The sequence below is a fragment of the Aquarana catesbeiana genome, linkage group LG04 (assembly GCF_042186555.1).
Source record: "Aquarana catesbeiana isolate 2022-GZ linkage group LG04, ASM4218655v1, whole genome shotgun sequence".
NCBI lineage: Eukaryota > Metazoa > Chordata > Amphibia > Anura > Ranidae > Aquarana > Aquarana catesbeiana.
In genome coordinates, this window is record NC_133327.1 from 303,417,996 (window position 1) to 303,441,950 (window position 23,955).

The 23,955-nt window shown below is 40.7% G+C and overlaps 1 protein-coding gene across 1 annotated transcript in view; it reads right to left on the reverse strand.

The window, feature by feature from the left end:
- LMBRD1 (LMBR1 domain containing 1) overlaps window positions 1-23,955 on the reverse strand; it is a 393,083-nt gene that overhangs the window by 188,559 nt on the left and 180,569 nt on the right. Inside the window, exons 5-7 of the mRNA XM_073626738.1 lie at window positions 19,197-19,264; window positions 7,380-7,468; window positions 4,307-4,380 (exon numbers count right to left, since the gene is read on the reverse strand). Coding sequence (XP_073482839.1) covers window positions 4,307-4,380; window positions 7,380-7,468; window positions 19,197-19,264 — 231 coding nt within the window. The remainder of the gene's footprint in view (window positions 1-4,306; window positions 4,381-7,379; window positions 7,469-19,196; window positions 19,265-23,955) is intronic.

Below are 23,955 nucleotides of genomic sequence, written 5' to 3' on the forward strand. Positions count from 1 at the left end.
TGATCGGTGATGGATTCCTCTGGATCCGACTCAGGGCCTTGTGTGTCTTTGGCGGCCCCCAACCTTGGAGAGGCTGCGGATGAAGGCCCGGGGTCAAGTTGCCAGGATAAATCCCGTCTCGCTGTGCCCCCTGCCATGCGGGGGGGGGGGTACTCGGGGCCTCTGCAGTCGGTGTGGGGGGGAGTCAGAGCGAATCCTCATTGTCTGATGGCTGTGGCGGGGAGAGCTGGCTGGAGCAGAGTGGAGCTCTCAGAACATTCGACCGTCCGTAGAGCTGCCGCACATGTGCCTCAGGGCCAGGAGACATTTCAATCTCTTGGCCTACAGAAGTCTAGGGGATTCTACTGCACACATGAAGGCAGTGGGAAGCAGAAGATGCACCACCAACAGGCATACATTGCAGAAGAATGCTGGTGGATACCAGAACTGCTTGAGTATGCAATAGAGGATGGGGAGGGATGGGGATGGGATGGGGATGGGATGGGATCAGCACAGTAGAATGAGGAATGGAGGCCTAGGTCCTCATAGTCCACACATCACATGGTCATCAGTACAAATCAAAATAATAAGGCTCACTTTAGGCTATGCCATTGCATTGCTGTGCACTACTGCGTACAAGTGAATGTGTGTTGCATTAAAGCGGAGTTCCACCCACTTTTGAGAGGTGGTCTTAAACGAAAGACCACCCCTCGTTTTGGATATTAAAAAAAAAAAAAGAAATGTTTTCCTATATAGCACCTTTTTATGAAGTACATAGTGTACTTCCGATCCATCCAGTCCGCGGCGTAGGATGTCCATATCCTTTTATGTGGCGAGCCCCCCCGCCGTCTTCTGGGACCTGTGTGTGTCCCAGAAGACAGCTGGCCATTCAGAAAGCACCTCGCTACTCACTTATGCGCAGTAGGAAACGGGCAGTGAATCCGCAAGGCTCCACTGCCAGTTTCCCTTAGTTAGAATGGTGGCACCTGCAACCGATCCAATGTACGGATCAGCCTGGGGGGGGGGGCGACGTCGCGGGCTCCCTGGACAGGTAAGTGTCCTTATTAAAAGTCAGCAGCTACAGTGTTTCAGCAGCTACAGTGTTTGTAGCTGCTGACTTTAAAAAAAAATTGCGGACGGAACACCGCTTTAAGGAAACTAGGTCATCAAGAATGGGTTTCCAACTCATGGCAAAAGGAAAAAAATAAAATAAAACACAGACCTGCATTTTTTTTTTAATGCAGCACACTGCAAGACACTTGTTTTGTGATGCACTGTAAAGCAAGCCTATTGCCACTTATTGTGCTTGTGCATTGGGGTGTCATTCTCAATGAATAGCACGACACAGAGTGCCTTGTGTTGCCGCTGCAGTAAAACACACATAATCGCAACAGAGAGGACTCTCTTCAAGTTTGACAATGCCATATAGAGTGGAGCCACCCTGAGATATGAAGTGTGCCTCTGGCAGGATCACAAAAACAAAGGGAAAAAAGCCAAAAAAGGAAAACTAAGAATTTTTTAATGTTTTAAAAGTTGCTAAGCTGCATTATTTTAAACTTTTGTTTTTTGATTTAAATACACTTTAAATGCCTCCAAGCTTCTGTATGCAGAAGACATCAATTAGCAATTGCTCACAATGGGCATCATTTTTTAAAGTGGCTATTAACCGCAGTAACCACAAGGATTCTTCACTTAATTCTCCTCTACTACACTAGAAGAATAAAAAGGTAGACTAAACAGTTGCTAGGCAAAATAATAATAGGTTTAAGATCAGTTTATTTTAGGACAGACATCTTGGTGAAGTTCCTTTCAGCAGTGACTACTTGGCATATAGTATGTCACTGCCAATGTTTGTCATTGATATATCAAAGGAGATTAACTATGGTGCATGAAATACTATATTAGTACTAGGATTACCTACTGAACAGTGAGAGCTGAGGGGAAATGATGTGACAACATTTTGCACCAAGGTTTTCATGTTAAAAACAAATGTAATTTAAAATGTTGGTACCATCAACAAACGGCCTTGCGGCCCTATATACATAAGGTGCGTTTGCAAATTCAGACAGGAAAATCAGTTTAGTTTGCATAGTTTAAAAAAAACAAAACATGCAATTATGGATAAATGGATCATGGATTATCACAAGATCATCTGGTGTGGAGTCTTTGCACATACTCTAACAGCAGTCACATCGGCACATACAATAATCTAGACATTTATAGAGCTGTACATGCACTCTCAGCACATGAGTGATGTATCATTGGTCACAAATGAGATACAGGTGTGCGCTCTCTAACCTAGAAAATTAATTTTTTTAATTGCCAGACAGCCCAGTCTCAGACATTAGTTTTCTCCAATGCAGCCAAGACAACATAACTTGGTCAACCGCCTGCCCAGCTGGCACTATGTAGAGGGTTAGGAGGCTAATAAAATCAGAAACAGAATTAACAGATGTTGCATAGCAATGGAGATTCCACCCATCATGTACAGTGCCTTGAAATGTATTCATACCCCTTGAAATTTTCCACATTGTTACATGTTACAACCAAAAACGTAAAATGTAGTTTATGTGATAGACCAACACAAAGTTTCACATAACTGTGAAGGGGAAGAAAATGATAAATGGTTTTCAAATGTATTTGCAAATTAATGTGGTGTGCATTTGTATTCAGCCCCCTTTACTATGATACCCCTAATATCTAGTGGAACCAATTGCCTTCAGAAGTCACCTAATTAGTAAATAGAGTTCACCTGTGTGTGATTTAATCTCAGTATAAATACAGCTGTTCTGTGAAGCCCTCAGAGGTTTGTTAGAGAACTTTAGTGAACAAACAGCATCATAAAGGCCAAGGAACTTACCAGACAGGCCAGGTATAAAGTTGTGAAGAAGTTTAAAGCAGGGTGAGGTTATAAAAAAATATCCCAAGCTTTGAACATCTTATGGAGCACTGTTCAATCCATCATCTGGAAACTGAAAGAATATGGCACAACTGCAAACCTACCAAGACATGGCTGTCCACCTAAACTGACAGGCCAGGCAAGGAGAGCATTGAGAGAAGCAGCCAAGAGGTCCATGGTAACTGGAGGAGCTGCAGAGATCCACAGCTCAGGTGGGAGAATCTGTCCACACGACAACTATTAGTCGTGCACTCCACAAATCTGGCATTTATGGAAGAGTGGTAAGAAGAAAGCCATTGTTCTAAGAAAGCCTTAAGAAGTCCCGTTTGCAGTTTGTGAGAAGCCATGATGTGGGGCACACATCAAACATGTGAAAGAAGGTGACCAAAATTGAACTTTTTGGCCCAAAAGAGAAAACACTAAGTGTGGCAGAAAACTAACACTGCACATCACCCTGAACACACCATCCCCAGCGTGGTGGCAGCATCATGTTGTGGGGATGCTTTTCTTCAGCAGGGACAGGGAAGCTGGTCAGAGTTGATGGGAAGATGGATTGAGCCAAATACAGGGCAATCTTAAAAGAAAACTTGTTAGAGCCTGCAAAAGACTTAGGACTGGGACAGAGGTTCACTTTCCAGCAGGACAATGACCCTAAACATACAGCCAGAGCTACAATGGAATGGGTTAGATCAAAGCATATTCATGTGTTAGAATTGCCTAGTCAAAGTTCAGACCGGAATCTGTGGGAAGACTTGAAAATTGCTGTTCACAGACGCTCTCCCATCGAGTCTGACAGAGCTTGAGCTATTTTGCAAAGAAGAATGGGCAAAAATGCCTCTCTAGATGTGCAAAGCTGGTAGAGACATGCCCAAAAAGATTTGCAGCTGTAATTGCAGCGAGACGTGGTTCTAAAAAGTATTGACTCAGGGGGGTCGAATACAAATACACACCACACTTTTCACATATTTATTTGAAAAAAAAATTAAAACCAAATATAATTTTCCTTCCACTTCACAATTATGTGCCACTATTATGTGCCACTTTGTGTTGGTCTATCACATAAAATCCCAGTAAAATTACATTTTTGGTTGTAACATGACAAAAAATTGTAAAAAATGTCATGGGGTATGAATACTTTCAGGCACTGTACAAGAGTGTATTATCTTTAAACAGCTACTAAACAACTAAACTGATGGCTGTTAATATTGATGGTTATGACCGAACCACTGGTAGTCTGTATATATTACAACATTTTCATTTAAAAAAAAGCAGAGCATTGTCATTAATACCTATGTGTTTTCATCTGGATGATGAAAAATAAATGAAGGCTCATCATTCTGTCATGCCCGAATCATAATAATGTCACTTAAAAGACTTCAATTGCATTTGGATTTCAGGACACAAAAGAGTAAATTAAGAAAAACTTACTGTGTAGGTGATCACTGCCAACATTCCTATCAAGGTCAAGGAACTAATAGAAAATGACAAGGCATCCAAACCATCTGAAAAACAAAGTGTTGTAAAAGGTAAAAACTTGCACATGAATCAAAAAAAAAAAAAAAAAAAAAAAAAAAACATAATTTCAAATGCTGATAGTGCTGTTTTGAATTAAAAGAGTAATTCATTTCTTTTCATCATTTATTTACACATGAATTCAAAGATTTCCTTTTTGTGGGAAAAATACTTGGACATATACTGCATATGCATAGCCAATGAGTAAATAATACAATGCTATCCAAAGTCAATGGCAAACACATTCTATTGTGGTTTTTATATTTGTACACAGATGACAAAAGAACACATTTGTTGTATTCAAATGCAAAAACGTATCTTCCCAAGCATCAGCAGTAGCTAAATCTGTATAAGTTCATGGATATGTTGATGAAAGGACTCCCTAGTTAACAAACCACTCATTAAAAAATAAATAAATAAATAAATAGAACATCAGCAAGCCAAAAAATACTGACAGCTAAGCTAGAAATTTTTTTCGTCATTCACACATAGAGATTTGCATCATGCGGTTTACAAAGCAACTGCAGTGCCTAAAGTTAACTAGATGACAAATCCCAAAGATGACTTGATGAATAAGCTAAGAAAAAAACATTTTCTAAACAGATTTTAAAAGTAGAACATCCTCTGGGAGTGGCGCTTTCCCCGGGTTATGATAGTAACACAGCAGTGCTTCTTCTAAGTAGCAAAAGCAAATGTGTTTATCAGGAATAAGGGCTTGTTTCCATCTCTGTGCTGTTTTTAAATGTTTGCATGTGTTATGTGGTGTCTGATGCTGGGCCATTGAAAGCCACAAACTGACTTTTTTTTTTTTTTGAAAAGACAAAAGAAAAAAACTGCAGACTAGATTTGCAAAACTGCAACAGAAAGACATTCTAGAAACTCTAGGACACAATGATATGGTACTGGCTTTTGGACTTTTGCCCTTTCTGTGCAGTTTGGATTCTTTCCAAAAGCAAAAAAACAGAACAGTGGCAATTTAATCACTTGCCGACCAGCCGCCGTCATTATACCGCAGCAGGTCAGCATGATCCCACAAGCCGTCGTAGCTGTACATCGGCTCCTTTAGGCAGGAAAGCAGGCGAGCGCAGGCCCGCTGCACTGCGAGGGTGCCAATGCTCGTGGCCGGCGGTCGTGATGACTGCCGGCCACGCGCGATGGCAGGCATGAGAGGCAGAACAAAAACACAAATCCCTGTTCTGTGAGGAGAGAGGCAGATTGTGAGTTCCTAATAGCTAGGAACCACGATCTGTCATCTCCTATAGTCAGTCCCCTCCCCCCACAGTTAGAACACACACTAGGGAACACAGTTAACCCTTGATCGCCCCCTAGTGTTAACCCCTACCCTGCCAGTGACATTTACACAGTAATCATTTTTATAGCACTGATCGCTGTATAATTGTCAATCGTCCCAAAAATGTGTAGTGTCCGATGTGTCCGCCATAATGTCAGTCCCGATAAAAATCACAGATCGCCGCCATTACTAGTAAAAAAAAAAAAAAAAAATAATAATAATAAAAATGCCATAAATCTATCCCCCATTTTGTAGACGCTATAACTTTTACGCAAACCAATCAATATACGCTTATTGAGATTTTTATTACCAAAATTATGTAGAAGAATACATGCTGGCCTAAACTGAGGAAAAAATTAGCTTATTTTTTTTTTTTAAATGGGATATTTATTATAGCAAAAAGTACAAAATAGTGTTTTTTTTTTCCAAAATTGACGCTCTTTTTTGTTTATAGCGCAAAAAATAAAAACCGCAGAGGTGATAAAATACCACCAAAAGAAAGCTCTATTTGTGGGAAAAAAAAAGGAATGTCAATTTTCTTTGGGTACAACGTCGCACAACCGCGCAATTGTCAGTTAAAGCGACGCAGTGCCGTATCGCAAAAAATGGCCTGGTCACTGAGCAGCCAAATCTTCTGGGGCTGAAGTGGTTAAAAGGCAATTATGAACACTCAATGTCATTATTTATTTACTCACAAAAATGGTAAAAATAGATGTTTTAGCTGATATTTCACATAAAATGATGTTTATGTGAAAAGCACAGTAATGTCTACTGAAACCATACCAAAGAAAGAATAATTGGGTAAACATGGATTTTACTATACTGTTTATGTATGATTCGTTTGATAATTCAGAAGACTATGTTCCATTACTTTGATTGAGATTTGTATGCAAATGTTTATTGCTATACCCGATTGTTATTTATCAAAATCAGCTGCCTTTAATATTTCTGTTTGGAAATTCAACAACAATTACCGTATTTATCGGCGTATAACATGCACTCTTTCCCCCTTAAAATCAGGGGAAAATCCTGGGTGCGTGTTATACGATGATCCCCGCTGTCTCTGAGGGGAAGAGGAGCGAGCGCCGCCGAAATAGACCGAGCCGAGTGTACTCGGCTAGGCTCAGCACCGCTCGCAGTCACGCCCATTTCCGCCTCCTAGCCTTTACGTCCCGCCATTGGACTGGAGTTGTGTCCATCATGGGAGGCGAGACTGGGTAGGACTGCGAGACGAGCCAAGAGGAGGCGAATACACAGGACATCCGGCTCCGTGTATCTCGGCAGCGCTAAAATTTAAAAACCCATCATGCTGTAGTTTTGGGCAAGGCTGCAGATGGACACTGGGCAAGGCTGCATTGATGGGCATTTAAAATGTAAGTTTTTTTTCCTTAAACTTCCCTCCCAAACTTGGGGTGCGTGTTATACGACAGGGCGTGTTATACGCCAATAAATACGGCATTTAATTAAAAAAATAAAAATATTGCTTGGGTGATGCATGTTGTGTCAACATTTTTTTTAATGACCTTTCTAGAATCTCATGTACTCTATAAATTGAAGGCATGAATAGGTAAAGCTGTGTCTATCCAAATCACCAAGTTTAATATTAAGCATATGCAACGTAAAAGCGGTTAGTAGTAAAATTATTCACAACTAGAATAACTGAAGAGGAGAAAAGGAGCAAAAAAAATTACAACTTACGACTGCTACCAAGTTCTTGAAATAATATCTTGATTTTTTCAAACTCTGTGATATTTTTGTTTGTAGGAAAATCCAGTGGAACAAATGCTCTATAGAAAAGCAAAGAACAAAAATAATTGAAGAATATGTTACCCCAGCATTTCATACTCTTGACGTTTCTGTTGTACCATGTACTTGTGTTAAAAATGATCCTGTCCTTGTTGCATTTCTGATCCCACCAGTCTTTTGCTTTCCCATTTCAAACCACACCAGGCATAGAAGCACATCCATCCCAGTGTGGTCAGTTTGGCCGGATGGCCAGCTCTAGGAAGGGTTCTGGTCATCCCAAATGTCTTCCATTTAAGGATTATGGAGGCCACTGTGCTCTTAGGAACCTTAAGTGCAGCAGAATTTTTTTTGTAACCTTCGCTAGATCTGTGCCTTGCCACAATTCTGTCTCTGAGCTCTTCAGGCAGTTCCTTTTGACCTCATGATTCTCATTTGCTCTGACATGCACTGTGAGCTGTAAGGTCTTTATATAGACAGGTGTGTGGCTTTTATAATCAAGTCCAATCAGTATAATCAAACACAGCTGGACTCAAATGAAGGTGTAGAACCATCTCAAGTATGATCAGAAGAAATGGACAGCACCTGAGTTAAATATGAGTGTCACAGCAAAGGGTCTGAATATATATATATATATATATATATATATATATATATATATATATATATATATATATATATATATATATATATGTATTCAGACCCTTTGCTGTGACACTCATATTTAACTCAGGTGCTGTCCATTTCTTCTGATCATACTTGAGATGGTTCTACACCTTCATTTGAGTCCAGCTGTGTTTGATTATACTGATTGGACTTGATTATAAAAGCCACACACCTGTCTATATAAAGACCTTACAGCTCACAGTGCATGTCAGAGCAAATGAGAATCATGAGGTCAAAAAGGAACTGCCTGAAGAGCTCAGAGACAGAATTGTGGCAAGGCACAGATCTAGCGAAGGTTACAAAAAAAATTCTGCTGCACTTAAGGTTCCTAAGAGCACAGTGGCCTCCATAATCCTTAAATGGAAGACATTTGGGATGACCAGAACCCTTCCTAGAGCTGGCCATCCGGCCAAACTGAGCTATCGGGGGAGAAGAGCCTTGGTGAGAGAGGTAAAGAAGAACCCAAAGATCACTGTGGCTGAGCTCCAGAGATGCAGTCCGGAGATGGGAGAAAGTTGTAGAAAGTCAACCATCACTGCTGCCCTCCACCAGTCAGGGCTCTATGGCAGAGTGGCCAGATGGAAGCCCCTCCTCAGTGCAAGACACGTGAAAGCCTGCATGGAGTTTGCTAAAAAACACCTGAAAGACTCCAAGATGGTGAGAAATAAGATTCTCTGGTCTGATGAGACCAAGATAGAACTTTTTGGCCTTAATTCTAAGTGGTATGTGTGGAGAAAACCAGGCACTGCTCATCACCTGTCCAATACAATCCTAACAGTGAAGCATGGTGGTGGCAGCATCATGCTGTGGGGGTGTTTTTCAGCTGCAGGGGTAGGACAACTGGTTGCAATCGAGGGAAAAATGAATGCGGCCAAGTACAGGGATATCCTGCACGAAAACCTTCTCCAGAGTGCTCAGGACCTCAGACTGGGCCAAAGGTTTTCCCTGCAAGACAATGACCCTAAGCACATAGCTAAAATAAGGAAGGAGTGGCTTCACAACAACTCCGTGACTGTTCTTAAATGGCCCAGCCAGAGCCCTGACTTAAACCCAATTGAGCATCTCTGGAAAGACCTAAAAATGTCTGTCCACCAACGTTTACCATGCAACCTGACAGAGCTGGAGAGGATCTGCAAGGAGGAATGGCAGAGGATCCCCAAATCCAGGTGTGAAAAACTTGTTGCATCTTTCCCAAAAAGACTCATGGCTGTATTAGATCAAAAGGGTGCTTCTACTACATACTGAGCAAAGGGTCTGAATACTTAGGATCATGTTTTTCTTTTTTAATAAAGCTGCAAAAATGTCAACAATTCTGTGTTTTTCTGTCAATATGGGGGCTGTGTGCACATTATTGAGGAAAAAAAATGAACTTAAATGATTTTAGCAAATGGCTGCAATATAACTAAGAGTGAAAAATTTAAGGGGGTCAGAATACTTTCCGTCCCCCCCGATAAGTGGCACGGATGGGCACTATTATATTTCAGTTCTACCCAGCAATGCTACCAGTGTCACCAGTGTCATCAGTACCACCTGTCAGTGCCCATCAGTGCCCACCTATCAGTGCCCATTCGTGCCACCTATCAGTGCCATCCATAAGTACCCATCAGTGCCACCCATAAGTACCCATCAATGCCACCTACGAGTGCCCATCAGTGCCACCTATCAGTGCCACCTCATTGGTGACCATCAGTGCCGCTGTATCAGTGCCCGTCAGTGCAGCCATATCAGTGCCCATCATTGAAGAAAACATACTTACAAAAAATGTTAACAGAAACAAAGAAAAACTTGTTTTTTTTTCAAAAATTTCAGCCTTTTTTTATTTGTTGCGCAAAAAATAAAAACCACAGAGGTGATCAATTACCACCAAAAGAAAGCTCTATTCGTGGGAACAAAATGATAAAAAATTTGTTTGGGTACAGTGTAGCATGACCGCGCAATTGTCATTCAAATTGCGATAGCGCTGAAAGCTGAAAATTGGCCTGGGCGGGAAGGTGTCTAAGTGCCTGGTATTGAAGTGGTTAAAGTTTGCTGCACAACATTTAGACAAGCCTGTGAAATACTGGGAGAATATAGTCTGGTCAGATGAGACCAAAATTGAACTCTTTGGATGCCATTTGGTGTCTTTGGACCCCACGTTTGGAGGTCAAATGGCACTGCACATCACCCCAAAAATAAATAATGATATTTGAAGCGCTTCACAATGTGCATGAAAATGAATATATAAGAATAAATATAAATAGTCAAATAAATCCAGCGGTGAGTAAAAATTCCTATAAAATCCAGCAATCAAAATAGTGTAAAATTATTAAAAATTAGTGACACCAAATGTGTAAAAAATTCACATAAAAAAATCGACATAAAAATAAATATATAGGGATGTATTCAGAAGGTTCAATTATACAGGTGTAGAATCCTGATTGGTATAGAGCTTTTGATCACTAGCAAAGCTGTTTAAAAACACTTGCTTAATTAAGGTGCTCATTGATGGTACTAATGCGTTTTTTGCTTCTATTCACAACCAATGTGGGAATCATAAACAGGCAGATAAGAGAAAAAAACCAATCATTGTGCAATAGTTAGGATACCAAGGTACACAGGCAAACTTCAATCCACTCACGTGTGCCTTATAATGATAAGGCATATGCAGGTTTTACTATAGCAGTCAGCCGCCTTAGACAGGAGCAGATTCAGTGCAGTACACTGTGTGAAACTGCTGATCTGCACAGAGCTTCCTTGGCTCCTCCATAGGAGGACATTCTCGATGAAAGTCTGCTCATCTACCAGGATGATGAAGATGAAATGAGGGTGGACATTTCAGAAAGACAATGATCCCAAACACAAAGCCAAGAAAACTCAACTAGTTTCAAAGAAAATAAAGCTACTAGAATGGCCCAGCCAATCACATGCCTTGAATCCAATAGAAAAATCTATGGAAAGAACTAAAGATCAGAGTTTATTGAGGAGGCCCATGGAACCTTCAAGATTTGAAGACGGTTTGTGTTGAAGAAAGGCTCAAAATCACACATGAACAATGCATGCGACTAGTTTCTCCATACAGGAGGAGTCTTGAAGTGGTCATTACCAACAAAGGATTTTGTACCAAGTATTAAATATATTTCAGTTAGGGTGTTCAATACTTTTCCCTGTGTTATTCCATTTTATTACACATAACTTAATTTCTGAACTTATTTGCTTTGGTTTTTTGGTATGTATGGATAGTTTGACAAGGTGATCGTTCACATATACTTTAGAAAAATACATAAAATATCCTAACAGCCTTTTAAAAATATTTTAAAACAAATAAAACAAGGTTATTTGAAAATGTTGCTAATTTCCCGTGCCCATTAACTGTAGAAATTGTTGGTCTGCTCTCCTTCACCATTCACATTTCCTAGTAGGTACCAGATGCTGAGAATCTTTGGCTCTGTTTGAAAGCTACAAGTGCTCAGCTAAGTAACAGTGCCAGCAATTTATAAAGTGGAACTTTCAAAATAAATGGATAAAACAGTAATGATGAGCGCTTCTGATCATTTCATCAGAATTGAACCAAGCCACATGAGCTCATTTTTTTTTCTACAAAACAAACAAAAACGAAATATGAATATCTGGCCAACAACATATTAACTCTACTGGGGAGATATGGATTTAAACTGGTTCAAGCCCTTACATATACCCAGTGACGTGACTGGCCTCAGGTGATACACAGAGATGAAACAAAACTTCCCACATAGTTGTACCAGTTTATCTGCAGTCTTCTCTGCATCAGTTTAAGCGGTTCCAGACCGCCTCACGCACATATACTGCAGCAGCAGGGCACGTACAGGCAGATTAACGTACCTGTACGCTGCCCTTTAGGAGGCGGCTTGCGGGCGCACGGTGAGGAAGAACGGGGAAATGCTAATGTAAAACAAGCATCTCCCTGTTCTGCCTAGTGACACTGTCACTTTTCTCTGCTCCCTGTGATCAGGAGCAGCCATCATTGTAGTGTCACACACAGCCCCTCCCCCCCACAGTTAGAAACACTCCCTAGGACACACTTAACCCCTACAGCACCACCTAGTAGTTAACCCCTTCACTGCCAGTGACATTTTTACAGTAATCAATGCAATTTTTTAGCATTGATCGCTGTATTAATGCCAATGGTCCCAAAAATGTGTCAAAATTGTCCGATGTGTTCGCCATAATGTCGCAGTCACGATAAAAATTGCTGATCGTCGCCATTACTAGTAAAAAAAAATTATTAATAAAAATGCCATAAAACTAACCCCTATTTTGTAGACGCTATAACGTTTGCGCAAACCAACCAATAACTGCTTACTGCGAATTTTTCACCAAAAATATGTAGAAGAATACGTATTGACCTAAACGGAGGGGAAAAAAAAAAAAATTTTTATATATATTTTTGGGGATATTATAGCAAAAAGTAAAAAATAATGTTTCTTTTTCAAAATTGTCGCTCATTTTTTGTTTATAGCGCAAAAAATAAAAACCGCAGAGGTGATCAAATACCACCAAAAGAAAGCTCTACTTGTGGGAAAATTTTGTTTTGGAGCCACGTCGCACGACCGCGCAATTGTCAAGTTAAAGCGATGCAGAGCCGAATCGCAAAAAGTGCTCTGGTCAGGAAGGGGGTAAAATCTTCCGGGGCTGAAGTGCTTGTCTGAACGGTCAGAAAAAAGGGGGTGGAGAGCTGAAATTACACCCTGTAGAGCTCAGCGAAGAAAGCTCAGAGCTGATTGGAGGAAAGGGACACACCCCCTTCACACAGCACACAGTAATAAAGCAGAGGCTGTCAATAAGCTGGAGCAACCTCCCGTCACCTTTTTTGTATTAGTGTCAGGAATAATTGTCAGGAGTGAATCATGCTGATAGCAGAGGAAGGAAGCAGCAGATAAAAATGACAGTCCACATGCCCTTTTTTATAAATATGTTTTTGTTTGGCAGATATTGATTGGTGATGTCTAACAGCTTTGTGGGGATTCATGGGTAATTTTTTTTTATAGTTTTAACAATGCATATCCTTTTATATTGTGTACTTGTCGCAATTAAGAGCACTAAAACTAACTGCACTGTTCTTAGTAATGGCTTACGATTATAAAATTGTATACTTTAAATATACTATAAATATATATCTTTTGCATTTAACTTATGTGTAAATGGCCAAGCTGGCAGGCCAAAGTCAGAAAATTATAGCAAACTTTTTACTACTCTTCCAATAAAATTGTTTCCGTTACCCCTTCCAGCCTCTAAATAGTGCTGAGTTAAAGCACACGTATAGTCTATAAATCGAATAAAGAGCTTTTACCAGAGGTGTTAGAGACCCATAAATTAGCATAACTTGTTTATTTTGTTTCCCCCATTTCCCATGCGAGTCCCTTGCATTGGCACCTAATGCAGTTGTTAGGTTTGCTGGGGAAACGTATTTACAGACATGGGACTTTAGCCTCAGATACAGGTACTAAAGCATTTATAGGGAAATATAATTTCCCTATACTTAAGACATGGTCAAGCAATACTGTGTCTGTGGCTTACTCAGGATTTCTTCTCCTTCCTGTATAAAATTATAATTACCTTCTCCAGCTAGCCTTCTGATGGGTTAGTAGAAGACTCTGATTTATGCCATCTTGATACACAATTAAAGTGCTGAATGACTATTGAAATTGTGATTGTACAACAATCTGACTTATTGCAATGATGTCTGATAAGACCAGCACCTCACTATACCTTCTATTTACTGTAAACGCTATGTCAAATTCGGTTAAGCATAAGCAGTTAAAGTCTCAATTTGTTTTGGTGGCTTTCAGAAATGATACATTATCTGTTGATTAACAGCTTTGTTAAACACTATTTCTGACAGAGATTAAAAAAGAATTAACCTTCATGTGATAGAATGCCTGCAACCTCTGTATACATGAATAGGTCATATGTGAGAGCTTGCTTGTCTGTTTAACCAGATTTCTCAGTACATGCGTTAAGACACTGTTATGAACAGATTAATTGGAATCAAATACAAACTGTAAATTAGCAATCTCAAACATAAACTCAATATGGGAAATAAAAGCTCCCTTTTTTTTTTTTTTTTAAACCTGGTGTTGAAAAACATTGCAAGTGGCGTGTGTCACATTAACAAAGAGACCTGTTTCAAGTCTATCTGCACCACCCACGTTCGTTTCTATTTCAGAGTGAAATAGAAGATGGCATGGTTTCCACATCTAGTTAGGAAGGGGACCATGGCAGTTTTCAATATAGAAAACCACCGCAAATGCCCATCAAAATTAGATCTGGCACACGGGATGTCAACGGTCTGCAAACAGCTTGCATGCTTCACTGCACAAGCAGAGCCTGCATTTAAGCTGGGAAAATTCCTTTTCCTGGTGATATGCAAGCATTTAACCCCGGCAAGTGCAGGGTTAACAGTCCTCTTGCTCTTCTCCACCTCTCAAGTGAAAAGGGATAGAGAGGACGGGCAAAAGAAGCCCAAGAACCCACATACAGTAAGCCATCCTGCCAGAAACAGCATATAGAACAGAGCATGTCCTGTGGTGCACTTCAAGAACAGGTTTTTACAGTTAGGTGTTCAAGTCACGTTCACCCCATGAGGGGTAAGCAACACAGCGACAAACAGTTAACAGGACCTAAAAAAAAAAAACTGAACATGCATAAAAAAAATTTAGAGTTCAAGATTTATGATTAAAAAATAAAGTCAAAAGGCCTGAAAGACGAGTTGTCAAATCCACTGAGAAATAGTGGAATGAGAAACAGCATACCTTTTACAAGAACCCTCAAGAAAGGCCAAAAGAACAACAGACTGGTGAATGGTGGCTGTTTCAGAGAGAAGTAGACCCATACAGACTCAACCACATCCAAGCAATAGAGAGCGTTGGATGCTTCAGAAGAAGACAGAGAGATGGTAAGACAATGTCATGGTTAAAAAGGGACACTAAAGGTTTGTGTTTTTTTCACCTTAATGCATCCTATGCATTAAGGTGAAAAAACACCTGTCCGTGACCGGCCCCCCAGCCCCCCCCGTTTTACTTACCTGAACCCTCGAACTTGTCCCACAGGGACACGCTCTCTCTCTCTGCGGGGGGTTCTCGGCTCTTGATCGGATAGATTGATAGCAGTACAGCCATTGACTCCCGCTGCTGTCAATCAAATCCAATGACTCGGCCACCGAGGGGCGGGGCCGAGTCCTGCACTCAGTGTCTATGAACGCCGAATGCTGGACACGGGAGCGCGCCCGCAAGGTAACCCCCCGGGACAGCATTTCTCCCAGGGGGTTATCTGATGCGGGACCCCAAAAGAGGATGTTCGGGGCCACTCTGTGCAAAACGAGCTGCACAGTGGAGGCAAGTATGATGTGTTTGTTATTTTAAAAAAATAAAAATCCAAACCTTTAGTGTCCCTTTAAGGTCGAAGTAAGAAACCACCTTGGGCAAATCCTTTTGGAAGAACAAGGAACGGTTTCTTATAGGATGCCAGTTCATAAACTCTACATACTGAAATGATTTCAACATGATAGCAACCTCATGAGTAAGGACAACGAGAGGGACATTCCTGGTAGGATCTAAAAGGCGGTTTCTGGAAAACTGACAAAACAAGGATGAGGTCCCACAGAGTTAATGAGTATGCATGGAAGGAGGACTAGGTTTGTGCCCCTGTATGAAAGTTATCACCAAGGAATAAGAGGACCGCCAAAGCAACCACCTGACCCTTAAATGGTACCTACGGCAAAGGACTGGCCCAGACCTGACAGAAAAGTGGCAAATTTGATGGGACTCCAACTTTTTAGCTAGAGGGTTGGGATGACCAAAGCTGAAAGGCCCCTGACTTTCCATGTCCTGAGCTTCAACAGCCATGTTGTTGAAATCAGTGAAGCAAGGGCCCTTGGGTCAGCAGGTCTGGACAATCCAGGACAGCCCACGGAGAGCATGCCAGGAGCTTGACTAAATTCTAGGAACCCATCCACCTGGGACATAAGAATCATCAACATTGTCTTGCATGCCGATCCTGGGAAGCAGATGAGGAAGGAGATTTAGGGCAGAAAAGCATAGATCAGGTTGAATTGATCCCACAGGGTCACCAGGGCATCCACCACCAAGGCTCAAGGGTCCATGGTCCTGACTACATATCTCTCTAGTTTGCTGTTGAACCTAGAACCTGAACATCTAGAGTCCCCCAACTGTGGAAGAGGGATTTAAGCACCTCCAGATCTAGAACCCATTCTCCGGGACTGAGAATAACCTCCTGTCAGTTTTCCAAAAGTCTGGAATGTGCAGCGGAGACAGGGCCAAATGTGGAGTTCTAAAAGATACAGTAAAACATTAATTTGTGCACTATATTTTAATCAAACTATGCCCTAAATATGATAAACTTGTAAGGCCTTTAAAGTTTGGTAATGGGAGAAAAGGAAACACTTATTGCGGCTGCTGCATCTCTCAGAGTAGGAACTTGGGTGATCCTGTAGGCTTATCAACAAAGGGAAAGAGAAAGGAAACCACCTTCTATGTGTAGATTTATTGGTAACTAAAAAAAAAAAAAAAAAACACAAAAGAAAACAAAGAACTGAAAATTCAAATTGCATGGGTTCAGTCTGTCCACCCTGGGATAGATCCTCTGCTTGAGAGGAAAAGACTGGTGTCTGTCTGCAGAGTTCAGCAGGAATGCAGCCAGGCCAGGTAGAGCAAGGGCAACTTGTCCCTGTGAAGGTAACCTATTTGGAAATCTAGTATGTATGTTTCAATGTTGGAAACGCAAATGTCTCACATGCAACTTTGTCACGCATGGCCAAAATCCTTTTCTGAAAACAATAAAGTTTTCCCCATTTCTAGCTTTGTCAATTGTTTTACAGAATTAGTCATATTGTTTGAATGGTCCTGCTGACTGTGGTATGTGGAACGTACCATTGGAACCCCAAGAACCAGATTTGGGGAACATTGTGGTGCTATCAAACAAGGCAGCACTGACTACAGCATTCCCAAACATTTCAAACAAAAAATCCATGTAAGGGTTTGGATTATGGAAAGCATCCCCAATAGCGACTCCAAAGCGGAGCGTTTTAAAAAGCTCTCTCAACAAGAAACGTATTGGAGTTTTACACTTAATACATTAACCCTAGAGGGACGAAGACTAGAGCTGAATACAGTGATTTAGTATTTTTCCTTTATGCAGTAATTTACTTGCAATTGTATATGGTCTAGAGTCAATATTTACATAGGAGTCCATTGTCAGTATCATTGATTTATTTTATTTTTTCCTTATTGAATCATTTTCTAAGATGATGTAACAAGATTTTACTATATCTCAGAAGTTCCATTAATTTATTGTGTGTGTATATATATATATATATATATATATACACACACACACACACACACACACACACACGCACACACACACACACACACACACACTTTTGTCCATCCTGAGTAAGCTGCAGCAAGCAGGCCCATAATTACATTCATTGACCACATACTGTAAATATTTTTTCTTCATTATTATATTCATTGCATTAATCGATTTCCATGCATATTACTGCATATACACTTTATTCGAATTAGCAATCTTCAGTCTGGGCTTGCTGTCCCATAGTTTCCACTGCAGAGGCCGCAACAAAATAAATAGCTTCCCTTTTAGGATAGTAAGCTTGACAAAGGGGCAGGACTGTCCCAAAACGCATAGCTATGTTCCCCACGGACATAACAGGTGACATCAGCATGGAGTCCTAGATGCTCTCCTGTACTGTTCTGCCTGTTACACCTCTGAAAGATGGAGCAAGCTGCATTCCATTTCCTTGCTCTACTCTGCCTGGCCTCATCCCTGCTGAACTCTGCAGACAGACACCAGTCTTTTCCACTCAAGCAGACGATCTATCCCAAGGTGGACTGACTAAACCCATGTAACTTTGACTTGCCAGTGCTTTATGTTTCACAGGGAGTGCATACATATGTGTAGACGCCCTCTTTCTTTCTTTCTCATTTCTCTTCTCTGTAAGCAGTGCGACTTCTGGTGTCACTTTGAAGATTGACGTACTCCACCGCCATGGAGTTGTCTAACTATACCCTGATAGAAAAACCCTAAAGCTCGGTGGTCCAGTGCTAAAGGGATAGCCAAATCAATCTGAACTCAGGAAAACTGACTTGGAGTGGAGGCACCAGCTCCCCTGAACCAAGAGGAAACCCAGGACTAGCCATACGGGAAGAGAATTGTCAGAACTGCCCAGGTTAAATCAGTAGAAAATAATTCCACATTTCCAGCACCAGTTAGGAAATCCACATATTCAGGACTAATCTGGTCCTGCTGGTCAGACACATGCATCCAGAAAGTTGGGTCTGCAATGGTCTGACGTGAAACTGGGCATTCATCCTGAGGCCCTGATTTATGAACCTAACCAAAGTGCTCCATTAGCCTGAAATTCCAGGTGTAAATGTCCACCAAGGTGGACAAAGACCCCCCCCCCCCACCTGAAGAAGTAGGAGCGCCTATTTTCTGGGGAAAGGCCATTGCCCCAAACATGGACGACTCGTGAGGTACAAAAGAAAACGCCTATGTGCAAAAGAAGTGGACTTCGGCCCTGCCACATTTTCTCCTTCCGTAAGAGGCAATATAGTGCCTCTGCCCCTAAGCATCCTGGATAAGAGCATTTAAGGCCTTACCAAACAGATGGTTTACCTCAAAAGGCATCAGTTTCAACACGTGTCTAGCAGGGGAGCTTCGCTGACATAGCCAGGATAGACCTGCACCCCCACCCCCATCCACAGAAACAGGTAGCAGTTGTGGTTTCGTTTTCACAACTAAAATGCAGCTAACCGCTTGCATAGTGTATTTTGTGTCTATTAGAGCATTTATTAAAACGACCACAAACAAATGTAATGATAAAGTAATAAAACATTGTTTAAACAATTGTGCAATAATTTTGTGTTGAATTGCTGCACTATACATTTAGAGGAGTTCAAAATAAAAATGTATGAAAATGAAAAACATCTCTAGCAGATATATGGAGTTACCGATCATTAGGCAATCCTTTTTGCCAAGTATGAATATAGTACTGTATATGGTAATAAACTGGCTGGTTACTGAACATCACTCTCGGCGTGAACTACTTACCCAACCAGGAGGAGACATGCACACACTAATACGAATCCACATGTATACTTGAGAGCACTGTTTATTTGCTGTAAAATACAGAAATAAAATATATAAAACATATAATTCCAAGCCCATTTAAGTGCACAGTATAATTAAATTGTCAATTTACAGCATGCAATTATTTGGAGATTTTAGTCTTACTGTGACCTTACACTGTAATGATATTCCATTATTAGATACAGAATGAACACTTATACTCATTCATATATGAAATGACAAGAGTACCAAAAGGAATTTACAAAAAGAGTCCACATTTTATTTTTTTGGTCCGGGAACATATTTTGATAACAATCTCAAAATGTCCTAATAGATCAAAAGTATTAATGACACTTCTTTAAAATAAGAAACTCTAAAAAGTGTATGCTTCAAGGTACTGTACACTACTAGTCCAAGCTACGCACATTAAAAAAAATAAAAGATTGTCAGGCATTTTTGTTTTATTTTGTGACATATAAAATCTTGAGAATATTCCTGCTATCAAACCTTAACGGGTGAAAAAAAAAAAAAAAAAACAACAGTACTGCAGAAACACTTGCACCAATCCCATTCCCGACATACAGAGAGCTCCCTTCAATTGATCCATGAACATGGAAATAAATGTTACTTGTAAGTGCTGAACCACTTCCCGGCTGGGTCCCCTTTGTCACTGCACAGGAAGCAGAAATAGATGTGTGTGTGTGTGCTTCCTGTGCAATGACAGAGGGGACCCAGCCCGGGAGAGGTTCAGTACCTACCTACTGTCCACACATGTGACAAGAGCGCCACTTTTGGCTGAACAAGGAACTGCAGTTTACCTACTGAGACCAGGATTTCTTTTGCATTCCCTTATATGCTGAGCAAGTATAACTAACGGAGGCAAGAAAAGGATCCTTAAAGTGATTGTAATCTTATCTTTATGCATTAAGATAAAAAGACGTCTGTGCAGCAGCCCCCTCAGCCCCCCTAATACTTACCTGAGGTCCCTCTAGATCAGGGATGTTGCCGGAGTGTCTCGGCTGCCCGCCATTGGATCCCGCTGCTGTCAAAGTCAGCCAACCAATGAGAAGAGAAAGGGGGTGGGGGCTGGGCCAAGGCTCTGTGTCTGAATAGACACGGAGCAGTGGCTCGGGTGTCCCCATAGCAAGCTGCTTGCTGTGGGGGCACACTCAACAGGAGGGAGGGGCCAGGAACACTGAAGAGGGACCCAAGAAGAGGAGGATCTTAAATACTTTATAAATCACTTTAGAGGAAAAATAACCTGCCATTCGGACCAGATAACTAGGAGAGCCCCTAGTGGAGAGGAGATATAGGAGGAATATAACAACTTGCAGGATTTATTTACATGCTTTACAAGCCTGAAGGAGGTGAGAGTTCTGTGAGCACAGAGGTGGCGGATTCATGGTCACAAAGGTTATTGATTATTCACACAAAGATGACAGGAAAAAAAATAACAAAAAAACTTAGAATTTATATGAACTTTAATATTAGACTACACCAAATACTTCCTTCTAATATCACATTTATTTAGATAGATAGATAGATAGATAGATAGATAGATAGATCTATCTATCTAGAGATATCTATAATGCAATGTTGCACAGTGCACAGTTTATTGATACATTTGGCACAGGTTTAATTGCAAAGTTTGCAAAGTTTTTTTCTAGCACTATACGAATGATTCGGCTGATTCACTTTATAAAATAGTGCGAGATTATATATGGGAAAGAATTACACAATTGCATTTTTAGTTTTATCACCACAGTGGTTACACAGTGATATATTTGAGACGTGGATTACACTTTATTCAGCTATAAGTAACGCATCACCATTCGCTATATACAGTATACGTTCAACTAGTAGATGTGGGAACACTACCAGGTGTCTGCAGCAGCTAAAATATATAGTTACACATCATTTCACCTATAGTGGAAGTGGGGAAGTACCACACATACATTTTCTTATACCCAAGCTGAACCGCTGCTCTGTGTATCCATTCAGACACAAAGCCAGTGGTGTATTTAGGTTTTGTGCTGCCCTAGTCCTGACTAAACTCATGCACCCCTTAATTTAAATATGACCCACCCCTTCCTGCTAAGGCCACACCCCTTTCTGTTTAAGACCTGCCCTATCTGTAAACCACACCCCTTCCTCTTTAGGCTCCACCTTTTCCTCTGTACAAAAAAAGTGGGTACCAAGTGCCTACTTGTAAGCTCCTTGAGGGCAGGGACTGATGTCACTGTACAATGCAGGCCTCAAAATTTCAAGTCCTGAACCACTAGCCAGGCCTTAAGAGTTACTCGCCACCACTTGCCCCACCCAACCCCTAAACTGCCCCGCCCCCAAGTCCGATCTTAAAATTATCTCATGAAATTACACTGTTAAATGTTTTATGCAGAATTAAGATTCAAAAATAAATATTAATAATAATATTTATTACAAAAAATTTGATTAAAAAACATGTACATAGACTTACATATATTCACAAAATAATACCTAGGAGCATATTAAATACACCATCTACATATTAAGTATGAAACCTGTTACGATTGAAGTACAATGACTGAACATCTTGTTTTAACATATCCTTAATAAGTAGATGGTGTATGTAATATGCTCCTAGGTATTATTTGTGAATATATGTAAGTCTATTACATGTTTTTAATCACATTTTTTGTAATAAATATTGAAATCCTTTTTTAATCCTTTGTGTTATGCCTATAAAGTCCATCATTCCAAACCATTTTCTAATGATCTCCAATATCGGGACATGGCATTAACTATTTATGCGCCATATCCACAGCGCCACTCTGTGGTGATACGAATTCTCTTAGAAATAATAACACTATTAACATGAAGCATATCGGTACCCATCAGTGCAGCCTTAAATATATATATAAATATTTATTTTATTACACACACACACACCCACCCACCCAGGACCCACTGTACCAACATAGGGTCTGACAATGGATCCAAGGATTTCATCCCCATAACTAATGGCAGTCAGGGTGCCATTGTCTAGCCTGTAGAGGTCTGTGCATCCCTCCATTGATATACCCCCCCAGACCATCACTGACCCACCACCAATTCAATCATGCTGAATGATGTTACAGGCAGCACAACGTTCTCCATGGCTTCTCCAGACTCTTTCACGTATGTGCCCAGGGTGAACCTGCTCGCATCTGTGAAAAGCACAGGGTGCCAGTGGCGGATCTGCCAATTCTGGTGTTCAATGGCAGATGCCAATCGAGCTCCACAGTGCCGGGCAGTGAGCACAGGGCCCATTGGAGGATGTCGGGCCCTCAGGCCACCCTCATGAAGTCTCTGATTGTTTGGTCAGAGGCATTCACACCAGTGGTCTGCTGGAGGTCATTTTGTAGGGCTCTGGCAGTGCTCATCCTGTTCCTCCTTGCACAAATGAGCAGATACTAGTCCTGCTGATGGGTTAAGGACCTTCTATGGTCCTGTCTGGCTCTCCTAGAGTAACTACCCGTCTCCTGGAATCGCCTCCATGCTCTTGAGACTGTGCTGGGAGACACAGCAAACCTTCTGGCAATGGCACGCATTGATGTGCCATCCTGGAGGAGTTGGACTGCTACTTACAATGCATGCATGCTCTCAGTTTATTTATTAATATATAGGATGTCCCAGGTTACGAGGTTAGGGACCACACTTAGCAGATATGACTTGATGTGGCAGCGTGGTTCCACATATATTTGCAAATGTATGCAATAAAAAAAAAAAATTTAAAAAGTGCTTCTATTCATTTAGAATTTCTTTTTGTGTTGACTAGCTGGTGAATGTAAAGGAGATTTTTTTTTGTATTCGAACAATAGTTAACATTTATGTATTTCAAACGTAGCTAGTTGGCTGGAAAAATGGGTTGAGTGGTTTGAGAATATCCGTGTGTTATGTTTCCTAATCCCTTTGAAAGTACAAGACAAACAATTTGACCAATTACTGTGCTTAAAAACCTCTGATATGTCTTTCAACCTTGGCCTCATTTTGCATTCAGTAAACCCTTGCATTTATCCTCAGCACTTTTCAGTTCCCTAATGTTTAATATTTCTCTGGAGTCTCCTAGATTATTCAGTTCAAAAATGATTTCTCACATAAGCAGTACGCTATTAATTCAATTTTTTACATAGAAATGTTACAGGACCCTGTGCTAAGCAACATACAAAGGATGAACTAGCTCTCCAAAAATTGCTTGTTGCCTGGTTGTATGGCATCAATACTTTCTGATTAAATGACCAAGAAACAATATTTGATAATGCAGGGCACATACATTGCAAACCAGAGTGCTTAGGTGTGCAAATTGTTATTTTATACAATGGTTTAAATAATGTTGTTACTGTAAATTAATATAGTCCTGTATTTACAGCATGGTCACGTGAATCCACATTCTGGTAAGCTTGCAGTATCTCCAAATGCTTAAAGTGAAGAATACGTCCCACCTCAAAAAAAAAAAAAAAAAAAAAAAAAAAACACACTGAAGAACTGAAATGCATGTCTAAAATATGCTCTTTTTTACGCTTCCGTTTCTCCAATCTACCCTGGTCTGTTCCCCCCACACTCGAAACCTGCTTTTAAACATGCGCTATATGAGGTTTGGCACAGTTTGTTATTGTTTACACCTTGTCATGGTGTTGGCAAGAGGAAGAGGTTCCCTGTGATCCCATAAGATTTTGTGAAATCTTGCAAGATCTTGTAGTTGGATGATAAGAAACCCCTGGAT